Source organism: Macrobrachium nipponense, chromosome 47, assembly GCF_015104395.2.
Source record: "Macrobrachium nipponense isolate FS-2020 chromosome 47, ASM1510439v2, whole genome shotgun sequence".
NCBI lineage: Eukaryota > Metazoa > Arthropoda > Malacostraca > Decapoda > Palaemonidae > Macrobrachium > Macrobrachium nipponense.
Genome location: NC_087222.1, coordinates 35,068,220 through 35,084,594, shown reverse-complemented (window position 1 = coordinate 35,084,594; position 16,375 = coordinate 35,068,220). Strand labels below are relative to the sequence as shown.

Genomic DNA, 16,375 nt, shown 5'->3' with positions numbered 1-16,375 from the left:
AAAGAGACCAGGAAGCCATCTGGGAAGGCAAAAGCTAATACCTCGGCAGCAGTTTCTTCGTACAAGAAGCTCACAGAGCTTCTCCTTCAAGAGTTGCGGTGAGAGTTCTTTTGAGCCCTACTTTTGCTCCTTCCTTCTTCCACACTCGTTGTTCTCCCACAGCGAAAGCAACGAAAGGATCTTGTGGGGTTGAGAATGAAACCGACCTTTCGTTCTATGAAGCAAAGCGCTCAAGAGTTTCAGTTCATGGATGGCGTACTAAAGAAGAAGCGGGAAAGGAAAACTATGTTTGCCTTCCCCTCGTCGAAGCTTTCAGGACGGACAAGGATTTTGGTATGAGAAACAGGAGAAACCCTTGGGACTGGGGCTCTTCCTTCTTCAGCTGACGCAGATTTTTTCGGCACTAGTAGAAGTCCACTTAGAATAATCATCTTTATTGAATTCGGCCAAAAACTTGACGTGGGCAATGAATGAAAATGAGCATCAAATTCTAAAAGGCATTTTTAGGAGTCTTGGAAGTTTTTCAACTTTCTCGATTGGTCCCTGCGGAGTTCCTAGCCAAGAAAACTCAAAGGACCAGGACCACGTTTTTCTCCACGGAGGATTTGAATTGTTGTCCTTATCCTTTATGGGATTAAATCGGTTGGGGAATGGGGATGGGCCAAGCGAAATAGCTTCCATCACGTGTTTGGAGCAGGGGTCTTGAAGAAAAGATCAGTAATTTTGCTCATTTTTGTTTAAACAAAAGTCTGTCTCAACATGTCTCAGAAGATCGTCTTTGCTTTTGCCCACCTCTCTCTACCAGCCTGTTTCCTAGTTTTAAAGCAACCTGGTTCAAGACTTTCAAGCTTTCTGTGGCGTCTCATGTTCCAAAGCTACGCAGGACCTTCCCCTTTTTCTCTAACGCAGTCTGCAGGAAGGCGCCGGCCCTACCTTCCATAACTAAGTAACTCAAGAAAGCGAATCCGACCTTCTCAGGAACCCTTTCGAGGAGCTTCTACCTCTAAGATCTCTTCGTTTCAGAGGTTCGGTAAACCAAATAGCAAGAGGGAGGACTTTTACGAAGTCAATCAAACCTCCCAAGTAAGGACTCAAGTCCTTCAGACAACTGTAGGCGCCAGGCTTTTACAGTTTGCAGAAGTCTGGGCCCAGAAAGACGCAGATGCCTGGACCCTGTCAATTTTGAGGAAGGGCTATCTATCCTCCTTCTCTTCGAGCCTCCCTTGACGAATACCCCACGAGGGAGTTGACGGCCAGATACAGGGACCCCATCATGAATCAAGCCCTCCGACTAGCGGTAGATCAGATGCTGGAAAAGGAGGCGATCGAACTAGTGGCAGATCATCTTTCGGCAGGCTTTTACAACCGCCTGTTCCTAGTTCCGTCCGAAATCTAGGGGGATGGAGACCGGTGTTGGACGTAAGCGCCCTCGAAAACTTCTTCGTCGAAAAGAAGAAGTTCACGATGGAGACCACTGCCTCGGTGTTAGCAGCACTCCGTCCAGGGGACTGGATGGTGTCCTTGGACTTACAGGACGCTTACTTCCACGTACCAATCCATCCTTCCTCGAGGAAGTTTCTAAGATTCATGATGGGGGGAAGAATCTTCCAATTCAGGGCCCTGTGTTTTGGCCTCTCCACGGCCCCCAAGTCTTTATGGCCATCATGAGGAATGTGGCACAATGGCTTCACCTAGAAGGGGTGAGGATTTTCGCTCTATCTCGACGATTTGGCTTATAAGGGCCAATTCCAGAGATCGTTGTCTGAAGGACTTGAAGAAAACCCTGGATTTGACTTATTCCTTAGGACTTCTGGTCAATCTGCAGAAGTCAAGTCTGATTCCCGCTCAAGAGTGCGTTTATCTGGGGATCCAGATGAACTCTTTGAGTTTTCGGGCTTTTCCGTCACAGGAGAGGATAGCCCGGGGGGACTCGAAAAAGTAACAACCTTCTTAGGGAAAGAAGTTATGCACAGTGAGGGAGTGGATGAGTCTGCTGGGGACGCTCTCCTCACTGGAGCAATTTGTTTCCCTAGGAAGGTTGCACCTGAGACCGCTCCAATTCTTTCTTCATCGGAATTGGAGTCGTCCTTCTCAGGATTTGAAGTTCTCCCTCTCAATTCTCATCAAATCAAGAAGGAGTTAGCATGGTGGGCGGATCCCAACAAGTTCTCGCAGGGACTGCCTCTTCAATCCCAGAACCCCAGCCTGGTGTTGTTCTCCGATGCGTCGGAAACAGGTGGGGGGCTACTCTGGGAACCAAGGAGGTGTTGTCAGGAACCTGGGTGGGGACCAGTTCTTCCTGGCACCATCAACAGGACAAGAACTAATAGCCGTGTGGCTTGCTCTGAAGGAGTTCGAGTCAGATGTGACAGGTAGTAGTTGTGCAAATAAACTCGGACAACACCACGGCTCTGGCATACATCAGGAAACAGGGGGGGACGCATTCCTTCTCTCGCTGTACGAAACAGCAAGAGATCTTCTTCTGTGGACAGAAGAAAGGGGGATATAAAAACTTCTCACCAGATTCGTGCAGGGAGAAAGGAATGTAAGGGCAGATCTCCTCAGCAGGAAAGATCAGGTCCTTCCACAGAGTGGACTCTGCACCAAGATGTTTGCCAGAGCCTTTGGGAAGTTGTGGGGGCAGGCCTCTCTTAGACTGGTTTGCAACTTCAAAGAACAAAAGACTGGATCTGTATTGCTCGCCCATCTCGGATCCAGGAGCAATAGGGATAGACGCTCTCCTACTCGATTGGAAAGGACTCGACGTATACGCGTTTCCCCCCTTCAAGATTCTGGGGTTGACTTTAAAAAAAGTTCGCAGAGTCAGATTCCGCGAGGATGACTTTTGATAGCTCCCTTTTGGCCAGCACAAGATTGGTTTCACAGAGGTGCTGGAATGGCTGTGGATTTTCCAAGATCGCTTCCTCTAAGGAGCGATCTACTCAGACAGCCCCACTTCGACAGGTACCACAAAAAACCTCCCCGCTCTCAGTCTGACTGGCTTCAGACTGTCCAGAACTGGTCAGAGCGAAAGGCTTTTCGTGTCAGCAGCTGCTAAGGGCAATCGCTAGAGCGAGGAGGTCTTCCACCTTACGAGTGTACCAGTCCGAAGTGGGATGTCCTTCAGAAGATGGTGCAAGAGGAATAAACGTTTCCTCTTCCAGTACCTCTGTGAACATCAAATTGTAGACTTCTTTTTATTCTTAAGACAAGAATGTGGCTTAGTCGTTTCGACGATTAAAGGCTATCGTAGTATGTTGGCGAATGTCTTCAGGCACAGGGGCCTCAACTTATCGGAAGATAAGGACCTACAGGACCTTATTAGGTCTTTTGATACAACGAAAAAATGCAGTCTCCTAAGACGCCTCGCTGGAATTTGGATGTAGTCCTTCAATTGGGTGGGTCCTCTAGGTTTGAACCCCTAATTCAGCCTCATTCAGAGACCTTACCAGGAAGACTCTGTTTTTGATGGCTCTAGCTTCCGCCAGAAGAGTGAGTGAGCTTCAGGCGATTGATGGTAATGTGGGTTTTAAGGAGGACTCTCTCATTTGCTCTTTCCTTCCTGGTTTTCTTGCGAAGAATGAAAACCCATCAAGTCCCATGGCCCGAAGAACTTCGAGATTCGTGGGTTATCTTCTTTGGTAGGAGAAGAACCCGAGAGAACACTGTTTGCCCAGTGAGAATGGTAAAAATACTACCTTAGAAGAAAAGAGCAACTGAAAGCCAACCGAGAGGTCCTGTGGTGTTCAGTAAAAGACCCTACTTGTCCATTGTCGAAGAACGCATTGTCCTTCCTTCTTGAGAAGCCTCATCAAAGAAGCACACGGATCTTGCAGAGAAGAACATCTTAGGCTTCTAAAAAAGGAAAGCCCACGAAGTAAGAGCCATAGCAACTTCTCTTGCTTTCAACAAAAATATGTCCGTGCGAAATCTGATGGAGGACAAACGTTCTGGAGATGTCAGTCAGTGTCGCGAACCACTACTTACGTGATGTGAGAATCACTTACGAAAAATGCTTCGCCTTGGGCCCGTACGTTAAATCTGCAGATTCAGTGCTGGGGCAGGGAGCTGGAACTCATCCTGTTTAGTAGTATAAATTTTTCCCCTTGTATTTGTTGTTGGTGTGGTTGCCTTAAAGAGATGCATGAAGGCATCTCTTTAGGTCGTAATACTAATCTTTAGTAGTTTGGTTAGGTGGTCTGATGAGTGTGCTCCTTGCAGTAGTAGTGGTTAGGACCTGTTAAGATAGGGACGAACTCCCTTTAACAGGATCCGAATTGGATTCTACCACACAAAGGGATCATATATCCCAGTGGTAGATTCCGAGAGTCTTTCAGCATCAGGTCACGTCCTAGCTGTAGCTCTCCAGTCAACGCAGACTCAGAGACAGTATCAATGAAGTCTTCTGCCTGAACAGGTAAGAACCAAGGTTATTTATATCCTACAACATCAGTTGTTTCTTATCTCTCTTTATTACTTTAGCTGTCTCTTACCCTCCACCAAGGGTGCCAATCAGCTAAGTATATATCTGGCAGGGAAGTTCATGTACAAAAATGATATTGTTAAACTACAATAAAGTTTTGTACATACTTACCTGGCAGATATATATGTCTAATGGCACACCCAGCCTCCCCTGAGGAGACAGGTGAAAAGAAAAAGATCTGGCTGGAGAGATAGATTGGTTCATACACCCGCCACCCAGCGCGGTAAGGGTAAGGTACCACCTGACCTACCTGTCGCGTGTGCCGCGAGATTTGAAACAAAATTCTGTTGGGAACGTCGGAGACTATAGCTAAGTATATATCTGCCAGGTAAGTATGTACAAAACTTTATTGTAGTTTAACAATATCATTTTATTATAAAAACATCATTTTTCCTAACTATACAAACCTGAGGTCCTTTACACATAGTCCCACCTCATGCCACCCCTCACTCTGTTTCCTGGGCCTAAAGCAAAGTGACTCTTCACCTCCCAGTCGGCCGGGACACCCGACTACCGGACAAGCAGTTAAATATCGAACCTCCTTGTTCAAAGCTTACGACCGTAACCAGCTGCTGCTGATTACATTCCTATTGTTAAAGGACCTCAGGTTTGTATAGTTAGGAAAAATACAATTTTCGACAAATTGTGATTTTTACCCTGATATGATTAATTGACACCCTAGCCTAGACCAGACGTCTATATCTGCTTACCAGTGAATTCTAGCCACTTACAAGCGCCTGAATGAATGATTTGTATGTTAATCGGTTGTGTGTGTTTGTTTTGTACGACAGTGACTTTTATTCTTAAAGATATATATGCGCTGAATGGCCCCTCGGCTCGGCGCTTGGCAATGTGCCAAAAATTTATAATCTAATCTAATCTAATCTACAAGCGCCTCAGTGGCGTGGTTGGTATGGTGTTGGCATGCCACCTTGGTGGCCGCGAGATTGATTCTCGGGCATTCCATTGAGGAGTGAGAGATGTGCATTTCCGGTGATAGAAGTTTACTCTCGACGTAGTTCAGAAGTCACATAAAGCCATTGGTCCCGTTGCTGAATAACCTCTGGTTCCATGCAACGTAAGAATACCATACAAAACAAGCAATCTAGGCAATTACACCATAGATGACCATAAATTTAAGTTGAACTTCAAATCCGACTTTAAACTCTCTTTTCAGATCAGGACGCAGCAATGGCAACCGGATACCAGCTCCCGTCACTGACAACAGTGGTCTGCGGGATATTTGTGGCTTACGTCTTACATTCCATTTGGACGTTGGGGCAGCTCTTCATCCCTCCGGAATGTCCGGAATATTACCAGTGTCTGCATCCAGTCATCGCTCAAAATCCAAAGTTACAGGTTAGGCTGAGCTGTGGTTCGTTATTGCTTCAGTTATCAAATGAGGAATACAAGGCTGTTTTTATTTTTCAAAGGAGTGGCTTCAATTGTTCTGTATTTTTTGAATGAATGAGAGATTCAAATTGTTTTTTTATGTTGCGAATGATAAATCTACATTATTTTTAATCTCTTGCTAGAAATTTTGTTATTGTGTAGTCTTCAAATGAGAGATTTCAGTGTTTTATTTTTTAGATAATTTTTTAAATATAATTTTTGTATATTGCAAAATGTTTTTATTGACTTTTATTGGTGGATTTTGAAAAGGCTTTACTTAAAATATATAGTATAAGATACTTTGTTCCGACACGTTATACAAACCCTTGGTCCTTTAACATATGGAATGTAATCAGCGCCAAGCTGGAACCGGTCGTAAGGTTTCGAACAAGATGGTTCGGTAGTTAACTGCTTGTCCAATAGTCGGGTGTCCCGCCCGACTGGGAGGTGAAGCGTCACTTTGCTTTTGGCCGCCATCGGAACAAGACGTGCTCTTCGCCGCTCTGCCCGCTGTGTCGTATGCTTTGGTTAATTCTCTACAAAGTCTACAATCTTTTTGCCTTTAACCCTTAGTGCTTGTGCGAGTGAAAGCTTGTACGTAAGTACTTGGTTTTTCCTTTGTATTACTCATTATCGTTGTGAAATGGAAGGCTACGAGCTGGAGAAACCCCCCCGCCCCCCAGTCAGCCACAGATTGTGCCCTGGTGTGGAGGGCCGTAGGTGTGGGGCCTTTAGGTCTCTCTATGAGGTAGACCTGCATGATTTATGTACTCAGTGCCGAGGGCACGAATGCTCTCGCACCGAGACGTGATGTATGTGTATCGTGGTCGGGGGAGCAGTGGGAGCAATACGAGGGGAGGAAGAAGGCGTGTAAGCCGGCCAAGGAGTCATCGGAGGGCTCTCCAGCAACTTACCTGGTTACAGACACGTCTCCCTCTTTCCTTCCTCCGTCTCGGCTCCCATGTATGGCTCCTTCCCCTTCGAGGGGCGTGTCACGGTCCGCCTCTTCACTTGATCAGTCGAGTGTAGAGGAGGGGGCGCAGCACCCCGACATTCAGTTGTATGTACTCAGGGTCTTCCGTTCGCTCGGGGTGGGAACTTCCATTAACCCGACCAGGTCTGGTACTCGCTTGGGCTCCCAGGCACACCGAGCTGTGCGTGGATCCAGGCCGGTGACCCATGGACCAGATACTACATCGATGACAACAACAACAACGGTGTCAACGCTGGGGTATGCTGCTCCTCCTCACCTGGTATACACTCAACACGTGGCCATGGTTACACTGACAGCAGCAGTCCAGGCTCCGCTGCTGTGTTTGCCTAGGAGGGAGATCACATCGCCGCCTGGTTTCGCTGCCCTCGCCCCAGCCCCTGATTTTCGGTGTCCCAAGATCTCCCCGCTTGACCTGCCCCCAGTACCAGTGATGACGCTGGCTCCTGCACCGCCACCAGTTCCCGTTGCTGCCGCTCCTGTACCAGTTCCTACCGTCGTCGCTCCAGCCCGTGGTGTTGCTGCCCCCACCGCAGGTCCCTCCGGACAGGTGCAGCTGGGCCCTGTCGCTTTGGCAACTGCCCCAGCTCCGTCCTGGATGGAGGACCTGACGATGGTCCTGAGGAAGCTGACGAAGAAGAAGAGGAAGAAAGGAAGGTGTCGTCGTCGTCGTCTGCAGCCGCCTCCTCCCCTTCGACTTGCAAGGCCCCACAGCCGAGGAAGAAGAAGGTAGCCTCCTCCCTCCTAAGAGGTCTCACTCAGATACCTCTAAGGGTCTGACAGTTGGGGCTTCCGCTGGTCCTCCTGTTCCTTCAGGAATGGGGCCCGTCTCTCCTTCCGCAAGGAAGAAGAAGACGGGGACCGGAGGGGTACCGGCTAACACCGGTACCTCTTCCCCTGGAGCTAGAGTTTCTGCCTTGCCACCAGGAACTGTCTCGGCCGCTCGTTCACGAGTGGTACCGAGTGTACGGTTGCCCGTGGGTGACCGTGCAGCCAGGATCCAGGCAGCCGAGCCTGCTCGCCGCCAGGACCCAGGCACGGAGCGGAAGACTAATGGCAGTCGCTCAGACGACTCACGCCAGCCACGATCGCTCTTGTGGCGATCTGCCGGTCCCCCGGGTTGACACGACGGTCCCACCAGACCGTACGCGGGCCAAGGCGAGGAAGAGGTCCCCCCGGTCGGCAGGTATCGTGACACGCCATGAGGACGGGCCATGCTCCACCGCAACAGTGGACTCTGCCGGTCTCCTGACCGTCGCTCCCTCTGGGACTGGACGGATAGGCTGACTGGTAGCAGCTCTCCTGACACCCAGGACTGTCGCTACCATTCTCAATCCAGCAGTTCTCCCCAGGGAGACCGTGTGACTAGGCCTGCAGCTCAATCGTCACCGTGGGTAGGCGATTGCCTGCTGGCTCCCAGCACACCGGTTCTGCCAGCGGGCAGGGGGGGAGCATCACGTCTTCCTCTCTTATCCCTTTAACCTCCTTGGGCTGCACTGGGAGGAGCGAGGCGATTAGGAGCGACTGCGAGGAGTGCGCTTCTCGTGGTCCCTCCACAAGGGCCTTACGAACCTGGCACGGTCTTGGGACCGACCAGATCATACGCCCAAGTGGTTTGGATATACCAAGAGGGGTCTGTCGTGGTTCCTTTTGTGGAAGGAGGAGGATCTCGGGAGGCGTTCTCCCTGGATGGGCTTGACGGTCCGTCTCCCCAGGACGCAGTCACTCCCGAGATCCAGAGGTCGTTTGCAGAGGTCATCACGCTGATTCGTCAGCACAATGACCTCGGGGAAGGATCAGCGCTTCTGCCCTCCGAGCCTAACCGTCTAGGCTGGAGTCGTTCTGGGGTCCTAAGAAGGAACCCAGGACGACGGTGGGTCTGCCCCGATCAGCCTTGGCCAACAGCGTGTTGGGCCAGGTGGACTCTCTCATCTCCGGACAGGAGGGATCACTTCGGTCAGGCAAGTCATCTAAGCTACTTCCCCCCCCCCTCTCCACCACACGAGGGGCTTCTACGTGCCTTCGAGGACCCCGCTGCTGCCCAAACAGGTTAACCCGGAGCTAGCTAGGCTAACCCCGGGTGTGCTCTTCAACACCTGCTGGCCGAGAGCCTCTGGTTCTCGCAGCAAGAGGCACTGGCTTTGGAATCGACTGCCATGGCAGCGTTCCAAGCAGTCTCCTGGCTGGACCTGAGGTCCCTCAGTGTCCAAGGTCGCGGGAAACATCACTCCCGAAGGGGGCCTGGCTTTCGGGAGATTGTGTCAGTCTTGGGGTAGGGCGATCTCCTACCTGGCCCACCAGACGGCCAACCTGGTACTGAGACGTAGGGACGCAGTCCTCTCTCGAGTTACCAGGGCGGCAGGGCGCGAGGCAGCTTTGGGTCTGAGAAATGGACGGTGCTGGGGGATGGCGTTCCCCCTCACCTGCTGCTGGAAGTGGGGGGTTGCCTGGCGAGTCATTGGGCAACTTGGTAGCGCTATGGAGCTGAGACCTGGATAGTGGACGTCCTTCATGAGGGATATCTACTGCCCTTCGAGTCACGGCCACCCCTCACCTCCAACCCAGTCCATCAGCAGACGTATGTCCCCGTTTCTGCCAGGGACGTAGTGCTTCAGCAGGAAGTAGAAGCCATGCTGAGCAAACGAGCTGTGGAAACCGTATGGGATCAGTCGCTGGGCTTCTACAGCCGACTTTTCCTGGTGGAAAAGTCATCGGGGGCTGGAGCCGGGTGATCTATCTCTCTCCCTTGAATTCGGTTCCCGATGGAAACGACATGCTCCGTGCTCGATTCTGTCAGGGAGAACAACTTCATGCTTTCTGTGGACTTGAAGGATGCGTATTTCCAGATACCCATCCATCAGTCCTCCAGGAAGTACCCAGCTTCATCCTCACGGGACAGTGTACCAATTCAGGGCACTTTGTTTCGGTCTCTCTACCGCCCCACAGGTGTTCACACGAGTATTCACCTCTGGTGTCTGCTTGGGCCCATTCGGTAGGGATACGTCTTCTGAGGTATCTCGACAATTGGCTGGTCCTGGCGAGCTCTCACTCGCAGTTGCTACAGGACAGAGATTGACTCCTCGAATTCTGTCGCGTCTGGGGATCGTGGTGAACTTCGAGAAGTCAGATCTCGAGCCCAAGCAGAGGATGAAGTACCTGGGTATGCTGATCGACACGGTAGCATGGCGAGTCTTCCCCACAGACTCACGGATCAGTGGTGTTCAAGGAGGCAGCCGGACAGTTTCTATCCCTACAGGAGCAGCCAGCCTCAGCAGTGGCAGGTCGTGATTGGTCACCTCTCACGGGCGTCTTTAGCTGCGGTCTCTTCAGTGGAGGCTAAAGGAGTGTTGGTCACAGGCAAGAGTCCCGCCGTACTTCCCCGTGCCTCTCACGGAGGAAGGTGAGGCAGGACCTAGCCTGGTGGCTAGACGATGGGAACCCTCGTAAGAGGAGTGCCTCTCCGCACTCCCCCCCTCCCCCTGCCCAAGAGATGCTGCTGTTCTCAGATGCGTCGACCGAGGGATGGGGCGCACACCTTGAGGAGTTGCTGGCTGCAGGTGTGTGGGACCATCGCAACAAGCACCTTCACATTAACGTCCTGGAGCTCAAGGCAGTGTTCCTCGCTCTCCAAGAGTTCCAGGAACAGGTGATGGGACACTCAGTGGTGTTGATGAGTGACAACACCACTGTAGTGCATTCTGGGGGGGGGGGGGTGGGGTGTCCTATGTCCCTCCCTTTGCACCAGTTGACGTTGCAGGTGCACGATGTGAGCCGTAGCCCCACTTGGTAGCTGTCAGCCCGATACATTCCAGGCAAGAGGAATGTAGTGGCAGACAAGCTCAGCCGTCTGAATCAGGTGATAGGGACCGAATGGTCCCTCCACCCAGACGTGGCGGCACAACAGAAAACTCGAGGTTATCTACTCAGGTGTGCCGGACCCATGGGCAGCTGCAGATGACGCTCTTCAACATCCATAGGACAACCTCTTCATGTACGCCTTTGCCCTGTTCTATCTGATTCGCAAGGTGATCAGCAGGGTGCTGGTCACCACGAATCTTCGGATGAATCTGGTGGCGCCCAAATGGCCTCAGGCCGTTTGGTATCCGGACCTGCTGGCTCTTCTCGCCGAAGCACCGAGAGAGATTCCCTACTGGCACAACCTCCTGTGCCAGCCACACGTGGAACGGTACCACTGATCGGTTCGGTCCCTGTCTCTTCATGGCTGGCTGTTATCCACCATCTCTTGCAAGCGAGAGGCTTTTCTCGCCGAGCAGCAACAGAGATGGCTGGGTACCTCAGGCAGTCCTCTGCAGCTATGTACCAGGTAGCGGATTCCCTTGTCTTCCTTCGCCGAGAGAAGCTCCTCTCCATCTCCGCAGTGAAAGGCTACAGGGCTGCCTGGCCTAAGTCCTTAAGCTGCGGGGAGTGGACATCTCCACCTCCATTGGGAGATCTCCCTCCTGATGAAGAGCTTCGAGGGTCTTGCCCACCCAGGGAACTCAGGCCCCTGGGGTGGGAGGTGACTATCGTCCTTAGGAGTTTGACTCGAAGACCCTTTGAGCCACTCCGGGAGTCGTCAGACAGGGATCTGACCCTCAAGACCGTCTTTCTGCTGGCCCTGGCATCGGCGAAGAGAGTAGGGGAACTCATGGTCTTTCCTTCTATGTAAAGCTCACGAGGGGATGGGGATCGGTGACGCTCGATTTCGTCCTGGATTTCGTAGCGAAGACTCAGATCCCTTCCATTTCACCATGAAAACGAGTTATACAAAGAAAAAACCAAGTACTTACAAGCTTTCACTCGCACAAGCACTACAGGGTTAAAGGCAAAAAGATTGTAGACTTAGTAGAGAAGTAACCAAAGCATACGACACAGCGGGCAGAGCGGCGAAGAGCATGTCTTGTTCCGATGGCGGCCAAAAGCAAAGTGACGCTTCACCTCCCAGTAGGGCGGGACACCCGGCTATCGGACAAGCAGTTAACACCGAACCACCTTGTTGGAAAGCTTACGACCGGTTCCAGCTTGGCACTGATTACATTCCATATGTTAAAGAACCGAGGGTTTGATGATAAACACATTCCAAGGTGTGTTTATCATCAGCTTCGATTGGTTATGTACGACTGTTTCCATATACAGTAGTACCTCGAGATACGAAATTAATCCGTTCCGAGGCGGCCTTCGTATAATGAGTTTTTCGTATCTTGGAACACATTTTACTATGTAAAATGGCTAATCCGTTCCAAGCCCTCCAAAAACACCCCATTAAATTTCATAATAAAGCTAAATTGACCTATAAACATTGAAATACTACAACAATTTGTACCATTCAATACCTAAATTAAGAATAAAAACCATCCAAACCTGTAAATAAAGTGTATAATTAGTGTACAAGAAATATTATTACTGTAACGTAAAATGTCGAAGCTTACCTTTCGAGTGAGGCTATCTCCGAAAGTGGCGGCAGAGGAGGAGGAGGAGGACAAACGGCAGATAACGTACGTACCTACGTACACTTAACTTTACGAAAACACAAAAAATTTAAGGAAAACTATAAAAATAAATTTACGAAAAACTTAACAAAACTGTAACACTTAACTTACAAAAATCTAAAAAATTACGTAAATTTTTTTTTTCTTTTTTTTTGTTTTTAACTTTTTTTTTTACTTTTATGTACGCTTTTTTTTTTTTTTTTTTTTTTTTTTTTTTTTTTATACAGAATTTCAACTTCATCACTACTTTCAACGTTCTGTTTTTCATCACTTGGTTCTTCCTTTTTGCTTTAAACTTTCTGTTTTTTATCACCTGGTTCTTCCTTTTTGCTTACTCCTGCTAATGCTGAAGGCCTCTTTAAAAAATAGCTATCCAAGGAAGATTGCTTCTGCCTGCTTTTGACAATGTTCCTGAAACGACTCAGGCAAACGTCATCGAACTGCGCAAGCATACGACCTCTGTGAGCCTTTTCGGGGTGTCTTTTTTTCTATGAACGATTGCACTTAATGAAAAGCGGCTAAGACCTCCTTAATTTCTGCCGTTGTCATAGGCTCCTCCTCTTCATCGCCGCTGCTGGAGAACTCCTCTTGAACGACGTTATGTTGCATGGCCTCCAACTCCTTCAGGTCATCCGTCGTAAGCTCCTCGGGTGGTGCTCCTCGAGAAGGTCGTTGATGTCGTCCTCGTCGACGACCAGCCCCATGGACTTGCCGAGTGCAACGATTCTCGTCAAGATCTGGTTCCAAAACAGTTTCGGGATCGTCAACTGTTTTTTCAGACTCAGCAGCACCAGCTTCGCCCACGTCGAATCCCTCAAAGTCTCGGTCGGCGGATACGGCATCAGGCCAGAGTTTCTCACGAGGAATTCAAGGTTCGCTCGAAACCTCCTGCCATGCTTGGTTCAATGAGTCGGATGCATATGACGATGTCAAAATGCTCCTTCCAAAATTCACGCAAGGTGAGGTTTTGTGGTATCGGTGATGTCGAAACATCTTTTGAAAAGATGTTTCGTGTACAGCTTCTTAAATTAAAGTTCGCTATCACTTGCTGGTCCATGGGCTGGAGGAGAGGGGTGGTGTTGGGCGGAAGAAAAAGAATCTTAACGAAGGAATACTCCACTAGGAATATCTTCCTTGAGGCCAGGAGGGTGTGGGGAGGGGCATTGTCCAACACCAGCAGACATTTCAGGGGGAGGCGCTTCTCTTGCAAAAAACTCTTCATAGTCGGGCCGAACCAAACACAGATTTACCCACTCGGTGAACAAAAGCCTCGTTACCCAGGCTTTTGCATTAGCCCTCCACATCACTGGAAGCTTCTCCTTCAACACTTTGTGGTCCTTGAAGGCTCGAGGAGTCTCGGAGTGATACACCAGTAGGGGCTTCACCTTGCAATCCCCACTGGCGTTCGAACAAAGTGCGAGCGTAAGCCTGTCTTTCATAGGCTTATGCCCGGGTAGCTTCTTCTCTTCCTCCGTGATGTACGTCCGACAAGGCATTTTTTTCCAAAAAAGGCCAGTCTCATCACAGTTGAAAACCTGCTGAGAACTGTAGCCTTCCTTGGTCATCATCTCGTCGAAAGTCTTCTTAAATGTTTCGGCCGCTTTCGTGTCCGAGCTGGCAGCCTCCCATGACGCACCACCGAATGGATGCCAGTCCGTTTACGGAATTTCTCGAACCAGCCATGCGAAGCCTTGAACTCTGGGGTTTGCGTTGAAGTCCCTTCCCCTCCGTCGTCTTCCGCCTGCGCAATCAAATCGCCGAAAATAGCACTGGCCTTGTGAGCGATTGCCGTCTCCGTTACTGTATCGCCAGCGATTTCTTTGTCTTTTATCCAGACGAGGAGCAGCCGTTCCATCTCGTCGTGCACATGGCTCCTCTTGATGGACAAAATAGTGATGCCCTTCGATGGTGTAGTTGCTTTGATGGCATCCTTCTGTTTAAGGATGGTGCCTATTGTCGACGGATTACGGCCGTATTCCTTTGCGATCACACTCAATCGCATACCAGCTTCGTACTTCTTTATGATCTCCATCTTTGTCTCCAGAGACAGCATGCGCTTCTTTCCGTGAATTTCAACTTTCTTGGGACCCATGACTACGTTAATTTACGTAAAGTTACACAAATACGTAATAATACAGTCTTCGCACAACACGATAATATGTACTGCCAACGAAATCACTAACGAATTTACGTTACTAAACTAAATCGTTGGAGCGAACGAATGCCGAATGCGTACGATAAAGTTTCGGGGTGGCGAATGAATGGCCGAGCTAAGGCGCACGCCAACACGTACGTATAGAAGATGCATGATGGGAGGGATGCTGTCCAATCAGAGAGAAGGATCTCATGGCTTGGCTAGCATCAGGAACCAATGGGAGATGAGAGGGGAGGAGGATGGTGGCGAGGTCTACGATAACTAAGATGGCGGCGTGCGGCGCGAGTTTCAAAATTGTTATGGGGGTGCGAATCTCGGACTTTAAGAAACCTTTCGTATCTTGAAACTTTTCGTATGTAGAGCAGTAAAAATTTTTCGTCTTTGCTTTCGTACTTGGATTTTTCGTAAGTTGAGCCTTTCGTATCCTTGAGGTACTACTGTACATTTTCTTTTCGTTGAACATTTTCATTACTCTTTTTATTTCCACGGCTGCTGATGTCGACATAACTGTTACAGTAATACTTTGGGTTACGAACCGATTAGTATACAAATTTTTTAACTTACGAAGTGACGCCCTCATTCTGGAATACGAATTTTCACTTGGAATACGAATGCGCTAATGTCCATCATGGGAGGCCGCCTGCATTGTTTACATCGGACATCGGATGAGCGTGGAATCTGCACGAACGCATTTTTTTTCGGCCAAAACTTAACGAGGGTCACATGACTTCCTCCCACTCATCCCTTGACCCCTTTTTAAATCATAACTCTTTCACTATCTTGCTGGCAGTAAGATTGAACGCATCTGTCCGTGATACGCTCTCAAATTTGCTTAGTGATTTGCGCACGTGTTGTGTTTCCGTGATAGTGCTTATACGTTACTATTACCCAAATACTAAAGACAAGGCTCCCAAGATGACGAAGGCAAGCAGCAAGAAGGAAAGCATAAGAAAGAAGATGATTACGGTTGAAATGAAGAAGGAAATTATCCAAATGCATGATAAAGGCGAGCGTGAAAGACAATTGCAGCATTCTTCAAGCGGTCGCAATCAACGATTCTGCACTATTTTGAAGAAAAGGAAGAAAATTAAAGCCAGTAAAGCATCAAAAGGTGTCACAGTATGACGAAACAACGGCCTTATATTCTCGACGATGTAGAAAAATTTGTTCTCATGGTTTGGATAAACGCAAGCAGCTGGCAGGAAAAATTCCGTAAGTGAGAGCATCATTTGCGAAAAGGCTCGTAAGATCTACGAAGATTTGAGTAAAATGAGCCAGGCACATCAGCGGACAGTGAAAAAGACACTTTTAAGGCAAGCCGTGGCTGTTCAAGAATTTAAGAGAAGGACTGGCATCCACAGTGTTGTTCGCCATGGTGAGGTCTGCGAGCTCAGATACGAAGGCAGCAGAGGCTTACGTAAAAGAGTTTAAAAGGACTCGTGGATTCCGAGAAAATACCTCCCCCAACAAGTCTTCAATTGCGATGAGACGGGGTTTTCTGGAAGAAGATGCCCAGGAGGACGTTCATTACGGCAGAAGAGAAGGCACTTCCCGGTCACAAGCCCATGAAAGACCATCTAACCTATTGTTTTTTGTGCCAATGCAAGCAGGGATTGCAAGATTAAGCCTCTCCTCGTGTATCACGTTATGTAGCGGTCTAATACCAAGGCTTGGGTGACGAGGATCTTGTTTGTCGAGTGGATGAACGAGGTTTTTGGTGGTTCCCGAGGTGAAGAAGTATCTTCGGGAGAAGGACCCCCCTCCCATTCAAAAGCCTTACTTGTGATGGACAATGCTCCTGCCCATCCTCCATCCGTTGAAGAGGACTTACTGGACGAATTCAAGTTTATTAAAGTCAAGTCTTG

The 16,375-nt window shown here is 49.3% G+C and overlaps 1 protein-coding gene across 1 annotated transcript in view; it reads left to right on the top strand.

Moving 5' to 3' along the window:
- The window catches only part of LOC135204891 (lipid scramblase CLPTM1L-like), a 163,626-nt gene that overhangs the window by 144,403 nt on the left and 2,848 nt on the right, over positions 1–16,375 (top strand). Inside the window, exon 2 of the mRNA XM_064235136.1 lies at positions 5,660–5,842. Coding sequence (XP_064091206.1) covers positions 5,675–5,842 — 168 coding nt within the window. The 5' untranslated portion in view covers positions 5,660–5,674. The remainder of the gene's footprint in view (positions 1–5,659; positions 5,843–16,375) is intronic.